This window comes from Diorhabda carinulata, chromosome 1 (genome assembly GCF_026250575.1).
Source record: "Diorhabda carinulata isolate Delta chromosome 1, icDioCari1.1, whole genome shotgun sequence".
Classification (NCBI taxonomy): Eukaryota; Metazoa; Arthropoda; class Insecta; order Coleoptera; family Chrysomelidae; genus Diorhabda; species Diorhabda carinulata.
The window spans coordinates 19,704,202-19,727,155 of record NC_079460.1 but is presented as its reverse complement, the minus strand read 5'-3'; the positions used below and the strand labels follow the sequence as shown (position 1 = coordinate 19,727,155).

The following is a 22,954-nucleotide window of genomic DNA, read 5'->3' as shown; positions in this document are numbered from 1 at the left end:
TCCAAGAGTAATTCTGAGAATTCTTTATTTCTTCTTTATAAGAATAGTTAATAAAATATCTAAAACTGAAATTATTAATAAAAATGCAGTGATGCTGAGGCCGGTCGAGATCTGAGCTAGAACTTCTGTTTCCTCTATTGGTCGTATGGGTTTCAGTAATTTTGAGCTTTTCGATTTCTAATTTGTGCTCAGGCATTAACTTCATGGGTACGATGTCTGAAAGTGATATTTCGTGAACATTCTTTTTACCATACAGGCTTCTATCTATAACTAGTGGTTCTTCTGAAATTTAAAAGCTGCTGGTTTTGACAGTTTTCTCTTGTATTTTTGTGGGATTAACGATACTCAACAAAAGTACTTTGATAGTTTTGAACGATCGGTATTTAACCTCTGGAGCTAATGGGCTTCGTACAGATTAGGTAATTCATTTCTTCTCTGCATTATTCGTACCATTTGTAATTGGCATAGAAAAATGTGGGTGGTAAAATCATTAAATGTTCATCATTAGGAATTGGATACATTTTATGAGTTAGAAAAGTGTTGGTATATATGGTAAATAGGAATTTTTATTATTATGAGCTTTGTCTTTGGAGTCACATGGATTAAAGATCTAGAAGATTCCACTAATTCGTAAGGGTGTTTATCTTTAATAAGGAGGGCTTTTCTTGATTAAATTTTCATAAGATGCTTTTTTAGAATTTCAAGTTCAATTAAAGTGAATTATATATTTGAAAGATTCAGATAAGATAAAGTGGACTGTACGAATGATCCTGTTCGAGCAGCGCCAGAAATGTTTCACACACTTAGGAATAACTTTTAAAAAAACTTAACAAATGAAACTTTCTTACAATTTTTTGTTAATGATAGTTACAACTTTGCGTAAATGAGTAAAAAAAGAACAACAATGACAATTTGTACAAGAATTTATAATTTAATTATGCTGATGTCGCATCTTTACATCATTCATGGCGTGATGTTCACATTTCTATATAGTTTTCAGAGCTACTATCTGATCGTATCTAATGGAAATATATATAAAAAAAATAATAAAGGTACATGATCCCTGTTTTATCCTCTAGTATTTTTATGAGCTACATAATTTAATTATTTAATCGGAGCACAAAATAAGCATATAATAATTCTAAAACCACACAATGAGATTTTTAAAAACAAAATATTATGAAACGATATACCAATCGTAAGAAGTACTTATCAATTTTTTTGATAGTTAACGTTGCAAAATATTTGAAAAATTACTGAGCAAGCGCTATATAAAATTGATTATTTTTCATTTGATAATAAAAAAGGAAATTACAAGTTATACAAAATTTTATCCAAATTAAAGAGGTTATCAAATTGTATTTTTAAAATATTTCCAATCATCTAACATGCGCATATTTTTTCAGATATTATGCAATCGTACATCCTATGAAGGCAAAATATGTGTGTACGATTAGCCAGGCGAAAAGAATTATTCTTGTAATATGGATACTGGCGATCATTTTGGGAGTACCAACTTTAAAAGCACAAGTAAGTTTCACTTCACCAATAAGTAGAGAAAATATAATAACTTCTATATGAAATTCAGTAGTTTTTATTAAAATATATTAATCCGGTCAATTTTGACATTCGTTACAAACATTCCACCACCAAGCTGAAATAACAAAGCTCCCCATCATTCCCGTGTATGGAAAAAATTGTATTAAAGGTCAAAGGTCAAAAAGTTTTTCGCGATTTTTAACAAAACGGTAAGTTTTATCATAAAAATACCTCAGTCAATAATTGTAGATCATAAAATTATTTACAAAAAACATATCAATACTTTTTTTCCTATTAGTCACTGTTTCTAAGAAATAATGATTAAAAAAGTTGTAATTTTCATAAAATGCACACGTTTTCACCCCCCCTTTCAGATAGTGTAGTTAGCGTGTTTTTTTAACGTGGTTTTCTTAACCATCCGAATCGTAACTTTCAAATTCTTCTTCTTGTTCGTCTTCTCCATCTTCATTCTGAGTGCATGTAAATTGCGTCAATAGCGAAGTATCACATGTCGCCTCGTTGGAATCAAACGGATCCTCCACTGTTGGTGATTCAATATTAAAGCACGAGCGGCCTTAAGAAGATGTACATACCAAAGAAAAAAACATTCCGACTTTTTGCAACCACATTTAGCACTGCTCAGCAGTTTTTCCGGTCCAGGCAGGTGTGGAGTTCTAATATATTGTTGACCAGCTTCCAACCCCAGTCTGTAGGGTCTATCTGATAACCAAGTCACACTTAAAGTTGGTAATATACCCGAAAAAGATAAAGGTAAAGCTCCAGATATTTCATCATCATTTTCAATATCATTGTATGAAAGAGTATTATCTAATGAATGCTCAATATTTATTATGAGATCTGCATCCATGATGTAATTAAGTTCAACTTATTTCAATATTATAATTGCTAAAGTAAGCTGAAGAAGTGTACTCGAACTCGAATAACTCTTGCGTAAGCATGACCATTGAGCTTTTTTTCCAATGATTTTACCGTATAGATTGAAGAAAATAATTTTAAAATGAAAAAATGGTTGTTTTTAACTTTATGTATATTAGATTTTGTGAATATTCAGAAAATATAAAATTTAAAACCATTACCAAATATTATTTTAGAAAAACTAAGCTACCCAAGAAAATATATTCAAGATACTTATACCAAAAATGATTGGATTTGTGGTTGAAACAAAAAAAAATGCAATATATTGTTAGGACAGTAATAGAAGGCACCCATCTAAAGCACTACTTATTAAGATAAAAACAACCGTAGTTCACAAAATCAAACACACTCTATTATAGTATATTGTTATTATTCAGCTATTTTCGGCATTTTAGTACCGTAGTTTCGTTGGGCTCAATGCAGCAAACTTCTTCGGTTAAATCCACGTCACTATTTTAGATAGCCGGTACTATAACGTTGGTCGTCGTAAGTCATGGAAAGAATGCGCAGAATACATTTCTGTATCCCAAATGAATAATAATACTGCATCAAATCAAAAGAAGGTGGCTTATTCAACTGGTAGACTTTACTGAGTTGTTTATAAACGTATTATTAGACGACTCCGAAGTATTAATTTCCATAATAATAGACATTAATAAACATTTAACAATGAAAAATTTAGAACAATTCGCATTAAACATAAGATGGTTATTGTTGTTTTATGATTTTATCATGAAATAATTCAGTTTTCAAAAAATTGATTGCTATAAAATTAAAAATGAATCAAATAGAATGGGTATATTGTAAAGTTCTCACATAGCTTCAAAGTAATATTCTTCAATAAATTCTTATGTCATTTTCTATCACATTCCGAAATTACTCTACCTACTTGTTGAAAACGAATCGAACTATTGAATTGAGAATATCTCTGTTTATTTTCTCCATTTAATACTCAACATACCAATGTATTTATAAATATGAGAGGATTCTAAAATTTTGTGAGTAGTTTTCATCTTTTTAGTTACATCTACCAGTCGGTAAAAGAAATGAATCAAATTACTGCGTCAGAGGTTGGGACGATAACCCAACGATTCACAAGTTTCACGAACTTTATATGTTCATTTTAATATTTGTTGGTCCTTTTTGCATCATGGCATTTTCTTATGGATTAATTTGTTGGGAAATTTGGAAAGTTATAGAAAGAAGATCTACAATGACCAGTGACCAAGTGTAAGTTAGCGTAAAAATTTCCTTATCTTATCATAATTGTAAAAAGCTTTGTTTGATACATTTCCACATTGACCAAAGCAGGAGTTTATTTTAGTTAATGCCCTTGAAAACTAAAAAAATTGATCGTAGATCATACAGTTACAGGGACTGCTACTTTGGCCGAGCAAGTTTGCAAAACATCTAAATCTAAGAGGACTGACGTCAAAACTATCTTGCAGACTATCCACGGTTCTATCATTCTTTGACTGCTTTTAATGACATCAAAAGTATCGAAAAGCGTTTTAAATCATATTATGATTCGAAAATGTTTTGGGATTCTTTTACAAGAACTGAAAACAATGTTTTTGGTGCAAGGCCACTTGATATGATGCAATATAACGAGCAATCCAATGCAAGGTGAAATATTTCTTGATAAAAAGCATGCGCAGATGAATTTCAGCTGATTGTTTCATGCAAAATCTCGCACTTACAACATCGATCGATTTGGTGCCATTTTTATTGCGTGAAATTAGGGAGAAGTCTAGTTACTTTTCGCGTAAGAACCAACCTGTCCATCAGGCTCCAAAAGCGAGGCAAGAAGATATAATTATTGCCAGTTATTCACCGACGACTTTCTTCTTTTTCATTTCTCTTATCTTTGATATTTTCATTTGTAAACCGGTCACAAAATATTGAATAAAATTTGACGTTAGGAGTTTGACTAATTTATTCATGAAGCTTTTGTTGAAGACAGCCATGATGTAGTGGCCATTTTTATGGCTAGGTTAGGTTAAGCTAGGTTATGTCATGCTAGCTGCAATTCTAGGTAGAAATCTAGTTACTTTTGGCTTAGCAACAAACCTGTCAATCAGGCTCCAAAAGCAAGACAGTAGCAGATATAATTATCGGCAGTGATCCAGTGACCACATTTTTTTTATTAACTTTACTTAGCCTTATTATTTTCCCATTTTTAAACTGGTCACAAAATATTAAATAAAATTGGAAGTTAGGAATTGGTTTAATTTACATATGAAATTTTTGTTAATGGCAGCCATGATGCAATGGCAAGAGACTCGCATAATGTTAAGCGACGTGCAATATTCATCTATGTAATATGTAACCTTGCAAAAAATTGCATGCAATTTGTCTTGCATCGTGTTTAACGGCGGTTAGAAGAATCAGAGACAATTGCTATTCTTTTCAAGAAATCGAAATCGATTATAAAATTCTTAAAAAAAGAATCGAGAAGTAATTTTTCTATTCTCTTTTGATAATTGAAATGCGAAAATTGGAATGCGTGAATTGGAATGGATTATTGAAAAATTGAATTCTCCGCCTATGATCATGAGTCGTATTAAATATTATATCACTCATCTCTCACTGAAGAAAATAGGAGTAACAGTCTAGTTAACTGTATGATCTAAGATGTTAATACTAGCCAAATAAAATTAGACTGCAGCAAATAAATTAACCCTCACAAAAACAGTACCATCACTTTGCTGCTGTGTAATGAAATATGGAATTTAAAACAAACAGGGGGAAAATATTTTATATTTAAATGAAATAAGAGGTTTTCCATTTAATCGTTATTGAAGATTCATAGCGATCTGAAATCTATTTCAATTTTTCAAAAACTACTATTGGTAATAAAACGGGTCATTATTGGCGATATTTTCAAAATTATTTCAAGATTATATCATATTTTTTTATTTTACAGTTTATCTCGTCTTCCTGGGAAATATACAATATCTCAAAATAAAAAGTTGATCGAGAATACTAATATAAATAATAGTAACAAAACAAAAAATAGTGCTAGAGATGATACTACCGTAGTCAAGCAAGTAATATGTATGTTAGTAACAGTTGTAGTGCTTTTTGCAGTTTGTTGGACTCCTATGTTGATAGATAACGTCCTAACGGCTTATGGTGTGCTACCTTTCATGAAATTTGGAACTATCAAATATATGTCGAACGCATTTTCCTTAATGGCCTACTTTAATAGGTATGTACATTCCAATTCAGTTTTTCAAAATATTTTAATTTTTTACACTACATTAAATTAATTGGTAGTATTAAAATATATATAAATTAGAAAAGTGCCGCTTTAACTTTCAAATTAATAAAGTAATAAACTAGATATTTTTACAACAATTTTCCTTCAATTATCATAACAAAAAGGTGCTTTGAAAGTGGAGACCTAACCTTCCTTCAAATAATAGCATTAATCAATATAGCAAATTCTAGCAAAGAGGAGATGGATATTTCAGGTCCAGATCAGGTACAAACCCTCATTATATCTCAGTCTAAGTTCAAGTGTCACATTTTTCTGAACCTCCTTGAATCTTCTATTACCTTTATGCACACCAGATTCTTCTTCCTCTCATCTCAACATAACCCTTTTCCAGGCTAAAACTCCGTGCTATTTCACCCTTTTTTCATGCTTTACTGGCACTGGCAAGTACTTCCATTTCCTCCAGAGTTGTTCTCTGATTTCATCCTATTTTCTATTTGTCTCTCTCTTGGTTCCTTCACCTTTTCCTTGGTTTACTTACTAAAATTATTGTTTCTCAATGCAAATATTTCTGATTCCCTCACAATAGTTGTAATTCACAATCTTGTAATAATTCCTTTCCAGAATTTAGAGATCGCATGACATGCAAGATCCTAATTCACGTGATGTTGAAATTATATATTTTTATCTATTTATTGTAAATGCCTGCTATAACATTATCAAAAACGATTTAATTTCATATTTAATTACTTTCTTTTTAGTCATATCACATAATTGATAACATAATAAGATATTGCTATTAAAAATTATTGTTTTCAGTTGTATTAACCCAATAATATATGGGTTTATGTCTAAGAGCTTCAGAGATAGCTTTGTTCAGGCATTGTGCTTACAGAGAAGAGCTCTACATGAACGAGCAAATAGCTACAGCCTTCGCCATGTTTCAACAAGAGCATCATCTGTCAAAAGTATTGTAACAAGAACTGCGTCATTGAAATGAAATAAACTTATGGGCACTGCTCTTTAATTTCTGTAAATATTCAACAGCAGTCCCAAAAGTTAAAACGTATTTGTACGATTTTCTGAAAGTGTTTACTGTGATATATGTATGATTATTATTTATTGTGTCCGCTAATATGTGGAGAAGCTTCGGTTCTCAGCAGCATCTAGTATAATATGTAATTTATCAGATGTTTGCTAGTTTTATAAAAAGCTTTTAATAACATATTTTCATCTCAATTTCTGTAAGAAGTATTACTAAACGAAAAAAATGAAAAATCCATTGATCATTTTTACTGATCAGAATAAACGTGTTGATCATTTTTAAAATTATGAGCATTGTCGACTGTTAACAAAAATGCTAATAATTAAAACAATCAATCGAAAAACATACTAGGAAAACCAATTGAATACCCTTACAATATACGCCGCATTAGTGATGTCATCACACCGTTATTTTTAATTTCCGGGTTACAAACTTGATTTAAGCCGGTACCACCCCAATACTTATAACGTTGGCCGCTGGTATGATCGTGTGGTCGTAGTGCGCATATCATTCGACGAATGTTTTGCTTCCAACGTTGGCCATGGAAAGTCAGTATTTTTGACCCGCGTCAATGGGAGAACACAACATTATAATGAAGTTGAAACAAACACAAGTACAGACACATGAAAAAACCAAAGTATTCAGTATCATCCAGTTTATATTAAAATAATTTATGCTGTTAATAACTTTTTTGACACGATTTCATTACTTTACCCAAGTTTAGGTAATGTCCATCCAACGTTGGAAGGAGAATGTTGGCGCAAACGTTGGACGCATCATGTAGTGCCGGCTTTATACTCGAAACCCTAAAACGAAAATATATCTTGGCATATCGAAAAACTTATATTGTCAATAAATTTTGAAATAAATTTTTTCGAAGGCTTGTAATTCAAACAAAAATAAATATTTTGAGGTAGTAATTGAAAAACTTATTTTGGTATCATTCGATAATGATCATTCTTTACTAAATTTTTTCTTCTTCTTCATCGTACGTTAGAACTTATTGTTAGTCCTGTGTTTGTATCAATGGTTGCCTAGCTGCAGCTGGGATGATGAAGACCAGCTTTCATACCATCACGTAGGTGATCGGGATTTATTCGGTTTTTCTTTCTTTGCAACCTTTGCCAACCTGTCATCTCACATTCTGTACAGGTGGTCTCTCCATTCCCTTCGCCTATTTCTCGCCCACCTCACTACATCCTGGATTTAATTGGATAAAATATTAATCTCTAGAATTGATTTATTTGGAACCAAGAAACTGAATAATATTTACGTCACACTAATGCGGCGCATTGGATGCCGTTAATAAATTGATTAACAATTTTATAGTAATTTCAAGGTACCCTACAAACATGAAAAAGCTGTACCATAGATGATTTCCATTAATATCTTTGATTTGAAACTCGAAACATTACTTTTGGTACATTCCACTAAGCGTTCACGGCGCCCGAAATACTCTTTTGGGCCTTCCACATAGCGACTACGATTATAACAAAACCTCTTAAAGTTTTCGCTTTATTTTTTCTATTTTGCCATTCGTTAATATTTATGTCAACGCTCAAAACGCCTCGTAAGCCATTCCACTTGGGTTTACGATTATAACGCTCTGGTGGAACGGGAAATACTTTGGTAGTGAACGTGATCGTTATGAGTGCTAAGTGGAATGCATCCTATATCATGTGAATTGTTTTGGTACATAAATAGATAAATTTCTAAAAACAAAAATTTGTGAATCCCATTTTCTGCAAACACCTACAAAGTCGTGGATATGTAGAATCTGTACATCTATGAAATATTAAACATCTCGTATTCTAATAAATTTTACATTCCATAAACATGTTTATTATTTCAAGCGCGGATTCAAATATACTTCATTTCCTAGAAATTATACAGTAAAATCGTGTTGCGCAGTTCTGTTTATAAGCCTTGAAGATTATAATGCTTTCCAACTTATTAAGCACTTTGGGCACAAAACCTATAGGCTAGACGCTCATGAGCACCAAAAATCAATTTGAACAAAGTTTGGTGAGTTTTGTGTCAAGAGTCAAATTTTAAAACATATCCACAAATTATTTATTTAAAGCCGTATCAAAAATCCATGATACTCGGTTAACTGAATACAAAATAGGAATACTATAGAAGACTTCTTTGTAACTATACTTTTTACTATGGATTACCTTCTTATGCCCTATTAAGTATTTTTCATCGAGTAATAATACATATTCCAAACTAGTTCCTGCAAGAATAATGTAAGAGAATATTATGTTGAGCAGCCCGGTTGTGTGATTCAATTTTAAAAACACAGAAGTAATTCTAAAAAATGGACAATAATGACTACATAACCTCAATTCTAAAGTTTGTGTTTAAATCGTAATTTTGAAGTTCAAACATGTACTAGGTGTTTGACGGGTAAAGAGAACATGTGTAACACAAATGTGTTATGACCGTATATGTTATGCTCCTGGAGAATCCTTTGAATAGTTGATACTTTAAATTGTAGTGACATTTTGCGAACGCTAGTTGTGGGATCAGGATTAACTGCGTCTGATGCATTTCGCTCTAAAGCTGGGATTCGTATATTTTGTTGTTGACTTTCGCCACCTTTTTTTTGGTAAGATACTTCCTAAAATATAATTTTATAAAAAATAATGTAAACTCGTTTACTTAATTCAAAGACCTCACGAGACATCAGCGTGTTCAGCAATAGTTAGTTACATATAAAAGGGTAAAAGTGGTTGAAAAATAATATAATATCATTTGTATACGTATGGCAACGATAACTTTTTATTAATCCTATAACGTTACAACTGAAAACCAATGAGAATAGTTTTCTTATGTAGTTAAAAATATGGAATTTTCGCGATTTTCAATTTTTTCAATTCTAATTGAATATTTCACTTTCTTTTAAAAAAATGCAAGTACCCTATAGAATGGTAATTATTAAAAATAGTTACTAACGTAGTATAGAAATATATTTGAGATAAAATTTGTACAGAAAGTTAAAATTACAACAAACAATAAAACACGTTTTGTTTTTAAAACACATATTGCTTAAATACAACCCTATAACCACAAACAGAACACAAATGTCAACAAAAAAATTTATTCCATTATACTTTCAACAGAAAAATATATTGAGAGATTTTTAAATGCATGTGTAGACGGGTGGTCCTTAAAGTTAATGTCAACATTTTTAATTTTCTATACTAATTTATATTATTATGCTGCTTAAAAATTCGTTGTTTGTATATATTTGAGTTTCGTCTCGAATATAAATGGTTATTGTTCCAAAATATGAATTATCAATGGGCAATCACCAAATTTCGTTAATTCATTCCGTGAAACACTTATTTAACCAATGATGGTATATTCCGATTACCATTTGTAACAGTATGAATAACCAGACTCTCATCAAGTAGAAGATACACTACCAAATACTTTAAATCAGCGAAAAAGGTTAAAAAATTGAAATACTAATATTTGGAAAAACAGGAAACAAAATCACTTTCATTTATTGAATCCAACTGGTTGATATGTAAGAAGACTCATTCAGAATGTCATAATACCAATAAAATCCAGAAAGCTTCAAATTTCACCGAAAAATATATTTTGATTATTAAATTGTGGAAAATATGGTTAAGTGATAATATGACTTGGGTTCAGTGAAATATTGATAATTCCAGAATATTGAAACCGGAATTTCATTGAAAGTAATATATTTGAGAGAGACTGTTAAAACATAACAACTAAGGGTATTTGTATGTTATAGAAATAAATTATAAGAAAGATCCATATCTTAAGTTTGTATAAAGAGAACTTTTAGTACTTTTTAAATAAATAATAATAATAATAATAATAATAATAATAATAACCAATCGCTATATTGATAATATTAATTTGTGTTACGTAACTTCAAATACCAAAGACCCTGCATGACGTCATTTTACTTATACAAAATACATTTGAAAGATAAGTTTCTACAGTTAATGTATTCTGGTCTAGAAATTTAGAAAAATCAATTCTTTTGCATATTTTCAAAGCTTAGACCCTTCAAAGAAGAAAGGCTAATGGTTTACAGAGTAAGAATGTTTCAAATGTTTTTGTTCCAGATCACTACAAGGGCTGGAATCATATCAACCAGGGTGCACCGTTTTTTTTTTCTAGCCTCGTGTTTACCGGCCTGTAATTTATTGAAATTACGATGTTTTTTTTATATTCTTAGAATCAATAAATATTATATTATTAAATGGATAGTGAAAATGTTTTCCATTTTTTTTAATGTTAGTTTCAAAAATGCGTAAGATTTAGACTTCTAGACTAGAATATCCCCTTAAGTAAAATTTTTTTTGGCAAGTTTTTGATAAAAATTGTTACAAATATATCGTTATAAGACTAAGACGACACCCGGATCTCTAATACTAAAATTTGCTATATAAAATTGAACAAGTTTCAGATCGTATGGAATTTTTCGGTGATACTGACATTAAAATGATCTTCATATAAGAAAGTTCTACTTTTGATTGAAGGTTATTGAAATTTTTCTGAGCTGCTGATATCGATCTTTACAAAAGCATAGTTTTGATTGATCGTTGTTTCCAGTCTCTAGTGCCAGCTTCAACCATTTTATTACTGTTTCCGGTTAATGTCACACAAAAATAAACAACTGATTATTTGTACACCAAATACATAACATTTTTCCGTATGTTCGGCATAAACTTATCAATCCTACTTTTTAAGTAACTTAACGTCACACACGCCAACTGACATTTAGACAGCATTTGGTACATAATTTTTTTTATTTTGAAAATGCGTGATTTTTTCAAGAATTTTATTTTTTTAATGTAGTTTTTTGAAAAAAAAAGGGGCAAATTAAAGTAGTTTTTTTAACTGTCAAATACCCTATTTAAAAAAAAATATATTTGAATTGTAATTGACATAATGTACAATTTGTATAGTGAAAAACTACTTGAAACAACTAAGCCTAGATGTTCTATATGAAACAAAAATTTACTGTTATTGTTATTGGCCAGTTTTTGATCGTTTTTCATTCACAAAAATAGTAGTTACCATTCAAAATAAAGTATCAGTGTTTTTAAAATGTAAGAAAATAACATTAGTATTTAAGGATCCACCGCCACTTATATGTATTCATAATTACTTTTTGAAAATATTACTATAGATAAAATTTTTATTCATAAAAAAATTAACAGTAAATACTACAACTACAAGATGTAGAAAAATTATCTAACAGATCTATCAAGAGATTTAACAATGAAACGACTATGAATAAATTTTTTAACAAATATTTACGAAATTGTTATCAGGTGTCTCAGAGTACAGTTTTTTACCTTGAAATTTTTTCAACATTTAATTTAAAGAGCTCATGTCTCTACACATTTTATAATCTACAAGTTCAGACTTTTTGGATTCCTTCCAAAATTAACCTCCTGAAGCTAACGTGCCGTCTCAGAGACCGAGAGTTTACAATTTTTCCGAAAATTTACGATTGTGTCACGATATAACCCGACGGCTTCCAGTACCTTCCTACCACAAACATCTCTCTTCAGTCTTCAGTACAAAATTGTGAGTTGCATGTATCAAACGTGTCAGTGATTTTGAGCTCGGCAACAGATGTTACCTTAACTTGCTCAGTTAAAAAGGCCTGAGATGCATAGAGATGATAACATAGATACAGCAGCTGATAAACATGATGATCATTTATTACAAATCAACTGAAGGAGGCGTAGACACCATAGATAAATTATGCGCAGCATAATTTTTTATGGTGTACTAAATATAACAGCCATTAACTCATATGTGATATATAATACAAATGTACAGTCAAAACAACCCAGAAGAGTGTTCTTAGAAAACGACACCCTAAGAAACGCTTCTATACCAAAATCATAAAGATGAGGAATTGGGGAAATTTACAAAATTTCTGATACTGCAAATGAGGCTCCACCAGATTCTGTATACGACTGATGTTATTATAGTTCGAATAAGAAAAGTAGGAAGATCAAATATAAATGCTATAAATGTAAAAAAATTTAAATGCTTGGAACACGTATTGCCAGTAAGCAAAGAATATATTGAACTCATAGACTAATTTCAACAGTAAAATTGTTACAGCTTGTGCTTTTATAATGAAAGATGACGTTTAGGGAATTCTCATTTTAGTTTCTACTACAATAATAATAAATTTTCAATTTTCCGTTTTTATCTTAAGGTCATTACTTTGATTGTCTAGAAATTTATTTAATTATGCATGATGAATAAAGAAAATGATAATGAATAAGAATGCTTTATTCTCCCGAATTCTATTGTGAATGATATATTATCAACACTTTGCCTTCCAATGATGTGCCATTTTCATCTAACGGTCTCGGAGACTGATATCTTGTATGTTACAATTAAACATGTTAGTTACGCAAGGTTAACAGAAAAACGAATCATGATTATTATGTGAATTGGAAACATACTGTTTGTCTTAAAAACAAACTCAACTTGCAGTAATTAAACTAGGCTAAATCGAACTTGTCCAATAAATTTACAAGTATTTATATCTACATTTTTGGCCGATATCACATTAATAACGAGCAGTTCTTCAACAAACACAATAGGACATTTTTTTAAATAACTAATATGGCCAAAATTGCAAATATTTTCTATGTTAAACTTGTATGAAACATTAACAGTTCTTTCAAAAGTAATCATTACCATGTTTATTTTCATATTTGGAGTTAATAGCTTTTGTGAGACAGCCAGAATAATCAAAATCGCATGATTATAATCAATATTATCTAGAACAATAATTTGCACAAATATAATAGAAGAAAAATACATATCATAAATATCACCGGGATGTTTGAAACTAATAAAATAAAAATAAAAAGGAACTGCGGCACACTAAAATTGTGCAATATTTGTAACAATAAGAAATTAGAAGTAGTCATGACAAAATTATAAATTTAAAATAATCAAAACTAAAACAGCAGAACCAATAAATTGAAATAAAAAGAAAACAAATTGCCCAAAAACTCTAACATTTAGCTAGGAATCTATTCTACGTATCCTAAGTTGAAGTTTTGAGCAATGAAAGATCTATAATTCCTTCCATATCAATCTGTAGACATTTTAAATATAATAAAACTAAAATATAACAATGTGTGTAAATATTTACACTTTTATAAAAATATAACATAAAATACATCTTATTTATTGGCTATCAGATTTTTTCAACTGTTTAAAATGTTTACAGAGTGTCTATACGATTAGTTTTTCCAAGACTAGCATCTAAGTCAAATTTGAAGTTTGCAAATAAGCAGAATTGGAACTTAAAAGCCCCAATCTCTGTTTCTGTTTCCTTTGTTCTGCCATCTGATCCTTTAGCTCCATGAGCTGTTGACTCAAAGTAGTCACCAGTAGTTCTGTCTTTTGCAACTGAACTTGAAGACTTTTGAATTCAATCTGTTCCCCTTCTCTTTCCACGGCTGCTAATGATATGGCACGCAATCTCGGGAACCATTCCAAGTTTGCAGCTTTAACCATTGCATATACGTAGCTTTCAGGACCAGTAAATTCGGTGGGATCTTTTACTTGAATTAGAACTATGAAGTACAGATAGTGCCACATATTATGCTCACATTTTATATGATCTTCGAAACTTACAATCTTGTTATCAAAAGCAGACCTATTTAGACCTAAAATATGAACTGTCAGTTAACTTATTTATTTTTTATCTTCAATCTCTGGAATGAATTTGTTTGTTTTAACTGCATGAACCAACATATTGATTTCATTCATGACTATAATGATTTGCTATTCATATTATTTCTCATTAGTACATAAACTTTCAGCATCTTATTTAATTTCATGATTTAATGTGCAATAAAGTAAAATTTTCAAAATTCTCCACACATATTGTAAATTGATTTCATGAACAAAAAATTATTAGTTAAAACAAACTCATAAGACTCAAGAAAGAGACCTATTTCCTACTGAATTACAATCTAATCAACATCAAACCATAAGGGCCGATTTATACTTGACTTTCCGTTTGCTGTTGCCGTTCGTAGGTGACGTTTGCCGTTTGGCGTTCGTAACAAGTTCTACATCCTATATATAAACTTGACGTTACTCGTCGATAACATAAAAATTTTGTTATTCTGTTTGGACATGTGTACTGCTTTTTGTTTTCGTGATATTTTTTGAGTTTTTGTGTGTTTATGGACGAAGATATTATGGAAAGTAACAAAGAGAAAACAAGCAAAGCCAAAAGACCACCATAAACAAACAAACAAACAAAATCACGTGACAAATGCAAACGGATGTGATTGGCTCTTTTCTATTGCTACGAAGGGCCGATGGGAAAAGATTAAATTTTTTATGTTGAAAGTCACCAACAGTAGACCGATCAGCAAACAGTGACGTCAAACGGTTCAATAGTTTTAATTCCCTCTACCAAAACCAAAAGATCCAAAAGTTACGTTTCAAAATGCCGATTAGTTTACCAATTTTTCATTTACATTTTACATGCGGTTAATTAAAAGAAATTTGAAGCTCTTTTCTAAAAATTTTTACTACTAGCTATATATACATATAATTAGTAATTTTAATATCCATGCTATAACTAATGTTAATGTTATTAAGACTAGTTGTAAATCAAATTGTTAGTTCACGTACTTCCATGCATGTAAATAATATAAAGTACTTACCACAAATGAAGCATGTATTTTTCAAAATCAGTTCCTTCTGTTGCTTTTCTGATCTTAAATCAGCGAAAGTGTCAATAATGACACCAAAAATGAGATTAAGTACAATAATTATAACTACGAAGAAAAACAGCAAATCATATACAACTCTAGCCAAAAACAATGGTTCCTAAAAAATACACGTTTCCAATGTAAATCTACTTTATTCCATTAAAAAGTTGACGGCAAATGATTTATAAAAACATACATGATATAATGAATAAATTATTATCAAAAAATACTTTTTGTTATGCTAATTGTAATATAGAAGATATTAATAAAAATTCAATACATAAAAACAATTTTTCAACTTACCTCACTACTCGGAGCTCTTAAAATATCACCAATACCCCCTCCGTTTCTTAAGCCCTGGTTCAAAGTAGTAATAATACACATTCTCAACGAATCACAGGCACGTTCCTGTTTCTCATCACCAGCATCCACAAGTTCACAAAACTGACCAGTTTCATCTTCTTCATAATGTCTGCCAGTCATTTCAGATATAGTTTCACACGATTCATCTAAAAATCAGACAAAATTCAAAGTAAATGTTATTAATACTAAAAATTACAATAACTTTTACTTACTTTTTTTGTTTACACTGACTATAAAATCGTTCTTAAAGAAAATATATCCTATTATTGAAAATATGTATACAAGGAACAAGGCTAAAACTGCTGTTAAGAACATAGATCGGCCATTTCTAGTAACTGAACGGATCACATTTAATAATGTTTCTTCACGATACACGACATCAAACAACTAAAAAAATAATGAAAAAGTTACAATATCGCACTATTATTGAATCTAAGTTGGAATCTTTGGAACCGTTGGTGATATTTATACTGAACACACTGTTTACACCAACACTAACAATTACTCTATCTAACGCGTGTTTCGATAACCAAGTTATCGTCTTCAGGGACTGAAGTAAACTAGAACCTAATAACTTGACTTACCTGTTTTAAACTGAATTTTCCTACCAATAAATTAATACCAGCGGGAAAACTTCCTTGGCTTTTATTCCTTGACTACTAAACTATAAAGTGGGCAGTAAGGAATAAGCCCTTTGTCCCTATTTAAAATGTTCTTACAATTAGCAATTTCGAAGCTTTCAAATGCATCCGACAATTTTACTATTATTTATTTTATGATTATGACTGGCCTTGGTACTACCAGGTTTTTCAGTCCATCCATATTTTAAATGAGCTATGTGCTTAATAAACCGAACATTAACGGATCTCTTAGTGTATCCAATGTACTTCCTGTCACAATCATTACAGCTTATTTCATATATACCACTCTTTTCCAAATTTGTTATTTTATCTTTAGGATTACCCAAAAATTGTTTTAAAGTATTGTTGGGTTTTTAGACCAGTTTAAAATCCAGGATTGAAAGGTACCAGAGCAAATTTTCCTTGTTTATCCATTTGAATTTGGAAAAAAGTAGTTTCACATAGAGATTTCTTAAACCTATGACGATTGATTAACCTACTTACAATTCTTTTGTCATAACTCGATGTTAAGTGGAAAGTGAATTAAACGATGTACCAGTAAATGGAGACTGACCATCTTATGTTGGATACAATGAATATAATCATCTGGAATGTACCTGCACATAACGGTGTTTTTCCTAAACACATCAAATTCTAGCCTATTACTATTCCTAATTACTAAAGTATTTAAAAACAGTAACTGTCCATTATTTTCTATTTCATAGGTGAACTTTATAGATGGATATTTTGAATTGTGTTCCAAAATTAATTCTTCTTCATTTGCCTTTTTCTTATTAAATATGACGAAAATATCATCCACATACCTGTACCATACCCTGGGAAAATACTGAAACTTTAGTCTGATTGGCTTTCCAAAAGGACTCATGAACAGTTCAACCATAAATGGTGATGATAGATAATTGCCCATTGCTGTTCCTTCCTTTTGTTTTATAGAATTCGTTATTGTACTGTTTGCTCCATACATATTTTTGTTAATTGTAAATATTCTTCGATTACATCAGCTCCCAAATTATTAGATCTCAGAAGTCCTTAAGGTACTCCAAGGTCTGCAGGATCGACATGCTGGGAAATAATCAACTTACATCAAAGGAGATCAAAATTTCCCCATCAAAAATTTGCTTTGGTACCTTTCAATCCTGTTTATACAAATAGATCTGAAGGGATATTTAACAGAGTGGATTTTAAATTGGTTTATAAATCCAACAAAATATTAAAAAAATTATTGGGTAATCATACATTCCAAATTTGGAAAAAGAGTGGTATATATGAAATTAGCTGTAGTGATTGTGATGGGAGGTATATTGGGCAGACTAAGAGATCTGTTAATATCTGGTTTGAGGAGCATATATCTTATTTAAAATATGGTCGAAACGAAAAATCGAGTATTGCCGATCACGCTGTCAGTCACAATCATGACAATATTAATAATGTAAAATTGTTAAAAAATCTATTCAATTATACTTGATGAATGCATTTGAAAACATTGAAATATAAGAAAAGCTTAAATAAGGACAAAAGCACATTTCCTAACAGCCCACTCTATAGTTTAGTAGTCAAGGAATAAATGTCAAGATTCCCGCCAAGGAGGTTTTTTCGCTGGAATTAATTTTCGCGGGAGGTTTATTGGTTGAAAGATTCAGTATAAAACAGGTAAGTCAAGTTATTAGGTTCTAGTTTATCATCAGTCTCTGAACACGATAACTTGATTATAGAAACGCGCGTCAGTATAATTGAGAGAGTTGGTGTAGTGGTAGTGTAAACAGTGTGTTCACTATTGTTACATAAAATATTCTTATAAATGACAAACCGGTAAAATTGAAGGGTAGATTAAAAAAACCTGATACATCCAGTTTCTTGGTTATTTTCTTTAGTTTACTTCGTACGTTCACTGATGTAAATAATCCTATTTAGAAAATTTGAACTCAAGTAGAATTTGATTAATTCAAATTGTGTATTAAATGAATTAAATAATATATTTATATAAAGTATATCTAACTTACCAGGACGCTATAGAAAAACGGATGTACAAGACCCAAGACACAAAATATTAAGTACACCAAATGATATACTAGCTCCGCATCTGTTATAATCTGTTGATATGTTTTAGTAAGTGTACCATGATTTCCCATTATACTGACTAGATGAATAAACTTTAATGCAATTGTTAAGGTACCCAAAAGCGACAGTGTTGGTTCAGGACCAAATGAGCAAATCAGTCTGAAAATTGTAGAAGCTGCTAACAGCTGAATCGCAGTTTCTCCGGGTGACGTCATCACTATAGCGATGGAACACATTATTACAAGCCAAATAAATATAGATATTCTAGAATCGACCGCTAAAAAAAATTAATATAATATAGAAGGTCGTGGTTGTACTAGAAAAACGACTTACTTGGAATGACATTATCAAATGGATAATAGCAAGCCACTATTAAATTAATAGCTCTAACAAAATTGAAAAGTATAGTACTCCATAACGACATATAGTTACTAATCCAGAACCTCACAGGTTGTGCTAAAAATAGAAGATTAAAAAAAAAGATGATTAATCAAAAATACATACCTCTAAGTTCTTTTTGTCTCTTCATTTCGTTAAACATATCTTCTGTTCTTTTAAAGAAATCAGCCACTTTAGAACCTTGATCATCTCTCTCTGCTGTGTTGAGAACTCGGAATTTAGTATCATCTGTTAAATACTCACAAATTTCTGGTATAGGGAACACTATCTGCTCTAAAGTACGATCCTGTCGAACGATTTCAATTTGAGCAGTATGAGAAGCATAATAGTCTACAGCTTTTTGAGTTTTTTGGTCTCCGGTTTCAGATGGTTTAAGCAATGTAGCCAAGTCTTTATTATGTTGAGCTAACTGGTGACATAAAATCCAAATATTATGTCCGACTTCTCTTGGTGATACCATATCATCTCTTTCTGAACCGTTAGGATCATTGTTTTCATCTTCTTGATGGAAAGCATTACAAGCGACATCAACTAACTGTTTTGGAACCATATTTGATAAGATTCTTTCGGCATTCTCACTGTCGCCCCGACTTTCCATAATAGCTAGTAACAATTTAGATGCGTTATTCTTCAATTCCAACACTAAATCCATCTTTGTCTTTCCTAATGGATTTATGTCATTCAAAATTAATGCTATGATAATATCCAAACCATTTGACTCATGTGTTGCTATACAATTTTGATTTTCATGACATGGTCCTTGACAATATTCTGTTAAGGTTTCCAGGGTTTGATTTATAAGTGAAACATTGTTTTCATTAATGTATAGACCTAAAAGGCCTAATCCACCTGTGGTAGATCCACAAATGCAATCCAAGAACATTAAACTTTCCGAGACTAAGTTAAAGTTACTTTTATTGTTTTGATTGCGTAACAGATTCTGCAGTGATGAATTATGGTTTTCGCATAGTAACTGCAGAAATCTTAATATGGGTTGCATTATCAGAATTTTATTTGATAAAGCATTGGCATCTTCACGTTCTCTTTGTTTTTCAAATTTTTCAGCTAATAAATCTTCAAGTGAAGAAGCAGTTGATACAATTGTGCCGTCTTCCCCTTGAGTATTGGTTTCTGCAGCAACACAATTTAGTTCATCCCTCAGTTCAGGAGTTATAAGTATTCCGTTAGATTTACTATCTGACTTTCGACCCATTTTTTCACCTTTGTCATCCTGTTTATTTTCTTGAGCTTTTGCTGCTAACTCAGAAGTATTAACAGTTACAGTAGATTTAATTTCTTGCTGAGCATCTTTCATTTTGTCATGGAATACCTACAAAATGTATATTGAGAGAATTGATACAATAAATGTATTGTAGGTATAAAAATTTATAAAATGAAGATAGTGGGATTCCGGACTAGCTTTCCTAGCCACCTACTAAACAATTTACCACCCACAAATATTCTATTCTACATATCCAAAGCCATTTACCTTAAAGAAGGATTGACTCATGTCTCCTCCAACTAACTTATTGAACATACTTTTCTGTATAATCGGATTACCCCCTTCAAGAAGTGCTATGCCCAATTCAACAGCTTCACTAAATATTGACGGCGAGTTTCCACTCTTAATAACTAATTCTACAACTATATCGGAGGCTCCTTCTCGATCTAAATGCGTTTGTACTTCATGTAATGTTCTGCCTGCTCTGCTTAAAATTTTGGCTGAAAAGAACATAACTTAATTCATAAACTGCCTAATACTGTTTCAAATTATGAGAGTTAATTCAAAGACTACATAATTTTGTTCTTCCTAATCCATGATAATGTATTTTTAATAAAGCTTACCTCCAGGACCATGGGTAGCAGGCAGGGGAAGTCCACTGCTTAATTCCACAGAACAGTTATTTAAAACATAGGCCTTTTCAAAGTATCGTGCTAGTAGAATGTTCCTAAGAACATCTCCCTGTAAATGTTTCGAGTTAATTAAAGGGTAGAAACAAATATTTATATTTAAAGAATGGTTATTCTAACTCCAAACACAAAAAACAGAATATTGTGCAGATTTAATTTAGACACACACCCTGAAAAACGTTACTAAGAGTGGTAAAACTATGAAAATTAAAACAGGCTAAAAACAAAAACTTCACACTAAAACTACTACACTTAAAACTTCAATACCATACCATCTCATTTTCAGACTGATTTTCGTTCTAAGCGGCATGTGAAAAAAAGAGAAGTCAGTTTTTTATATGAAGATTAAAAATTTAGATAATATATAACCTTTTCACCATATTCGCAGTTGATGGCCATCATTTCCCTTAAGGTTCTCAAAACTTTTACACATAGTTTTTCTTCTTTTTCTTCCATAAGTTTTTCAGTATGTTTAATCAACCTGAAAGTATTGTAAATTAAACCAAGAAAATTCTACAATGATGTAAACTTTACATCTAATTTATGTTTACGATGCATCAACAAGCCATACTTTAAAAAAGTTACAATAGTAGACAATAGGGTTTGAATAAAAAATAGTTTTGGATAGTTCATAAACAACTTTTATTATAATTTTTTTCAATTTTTTGATATTTATAGAGAAAAAAATTATTGAAAATGATACAAAGTAAATACGACAGTTATTTGAAAATAAGCATGATTATTAAACTTTGATTAATATGATGCCAATAAATTGAATATACTACAACAAAAATGGTTGTTGGTTCTTTTAACGATCTTGCGAGATGTAATTATTTTTGTTGCCAAGACATTTTAATGTAAATAAGCTTGGTAATTCAACTTAATTTGTTATTTTATAATAATTAAGTTTATTATGCTTTTAATTTGTAATGTGATTATGTAATAATGTAAGAGCTTAACCTATAAAAGGTTTATTCACTTTATTCTTATATATAGAAAAATGTTTCATTTATACGTAACTAATAAATGAAAACTGTATTATAACAGCATACAGTACGTTGCTGGCAATGATAAACTCGTGATCATCAAGCAGACAACTGCTCAATGTTTGTATTATTAAACCTATGATGTCACAACTGAAAACCAATGAGAATTGTTTTCTTATGTAGTCAAAAATTTGAAATCTTTACTATTTGTAATTAAATATTTAGATATTTTTTCACTTTCAATTAAATATCTTACTTTCTGACATTATTTGATATAAGGAGCTTATAAAATAAACAAAAAAAAATAATACTTTTTAAAAAACGCAAGTACCCTATTGTGCACATAATGAAGGGTAATATTTGAACGAATTCAACTTTTCATAGCAATAAATGCAATTTTTAATAATAATTACCTTCTAATGAATCCACCACTTTCACATTTTTTTCTAGGTTCAGTTCCAGGTGGAAATAATAATTCAGGTCTATACAAAACGTCAACTAAGAGAGAAAGTTCTGATTGTACTAAAGGTTTCAACTGATCTTCTAGCACTGATACTATGTCTTGTAAACCCTCTATAATACTTCTATCCAATCGCATAATCTAAAAGTAAATAATTTCAATTGATATACTATCGAAATATAAACTTTATCTACCTGTGATTGAGATCTTTCCATTTTTGGAGCTTTAGAAGCTTGTAACCATTTACTTGTCTGTCTTGTCAAAATTGTCGCTCTATTAAACATTGCAGTTACTTGACTTTCTAAATCCAAAGGTATAGCAATACCTCTATTTTTAGCTACAATAAAATATTCGGCATTAATATCAGCTAAGAGTGAAAATACGTCACTGGTACACGTAGATTTTAAATCTTTAATTAAAATACTGAGTGCCTAATATTGAAATAATCAAAACAATATTTATGGAAAACTAAGCCTTAGTTTGTAACAATAACTGAAAAAAATAATGACAATATGTTCAAAGAGAACAGTAAAATGAAATTTAATAAAAGTTGGATTAAAGATGAAGGTATAAAAAACAGAATTCAAAAGAATCTTAAAGTAAGAAGCTCTAAATATATAATTTGAGTCCT

General features: G+C 30.5%; 2 protein-coding genes across 8 annotated transcripts in view; one reads left to right on the top strand and one right to left on the bottom strand.

Annotated features, from left to right (window-relative positions):
* Positions 1–8,575, top strand: part of LOC130897307 (pyroglutamylated RF-amide peptide receptor-like) — a 49,244-nt gene extending 40,669 nt beyond the window's left edge. For all 4 annotated transcript variants that reach the window (XM_057806097.1, XM_057806115.1, XM_057806105.1 and 1 more), the window contains 4 exons: positions 1,407–1,530; positions 3,497–3,705; positions 5,402–5,686; positions 6,515–8,575. In XM_057806097.1, coding sequence (XP_057662080.1) covers positions 1,407–1,530; positions 3,497–3,705; positions 5,402–5,686; positions 6,515–6,695 — 799 coding nt within the window. In that variant the 3' untranslated portion in view covers positions 6,696–8,575. The remainder of the gene's footprint in view (positions 1–1,406; positions 1,531–3,496; positions 3,706–5,401; positions 5,687–6,514) is intronic.
* Positions 8,576–9,694: 1,119 nt separating this feature from the next.
* Positions 9,695–22,954, bottom strand: part of LOC130897280 (inositol 1,4,5-trisphosphate receptor) — a 37,076-nt gene continuing 23,816 nt past the window's right edge. For 2 of the 4 annotated variants that reach the window (XM_057806069.1, XM_057806077.1), the window contains 12 exons: positions 22,518–22,660; positions 22,277–22,464; positions 21,247–21,358; positions 20,812–20,929; positions 20,456–20,688; positions 19,072–20,296; positions 18,901–19,023; positions 18,510–18,844; positions 16,081–16,255; positions 15,809–16,014; positions 15,458–15,623; positions 9,695–14,443 (listed from right to left, as the gene is read on the bottom strand). In XM_057806069.1, coding sequence (XP_057662052.1) covers positions 14,037–14,443; positions 15,458–15,623; positions 15,809–16,014; positions 16,081–16,255; positions 18,510–18,844; positions 18,901–19,023; positions 19,072–20,296; positions 20,456–20,688; positions 20,812–20,929; positions 21,247–21,358; positions 22,277–22,464; positions 22,518–22,660 — 3,431 coding nt within the window. In that variant the 3' untranslated portion in view covers positions 9,695–14,036. Of the gene's footprint in view, positions 14,456–15,457; positions 15,624–15,808; positions 16,015–16,080; positions 16,256–18,509; positions 18,845–18,900; positions 19,024–19,071; positions 20,297–20,455; positions 20,689–20,811; positions 20,930–21,149; positions 21,177–21,246; positions 21,359–22,276; positions 22,465–22,517; positions 22,661–22,954 lie in introns of all 4 variants that reach the window. The other 2 variants (XM_057806056.1, XM_057806063.1) reach the window with 2 other exon arrangements.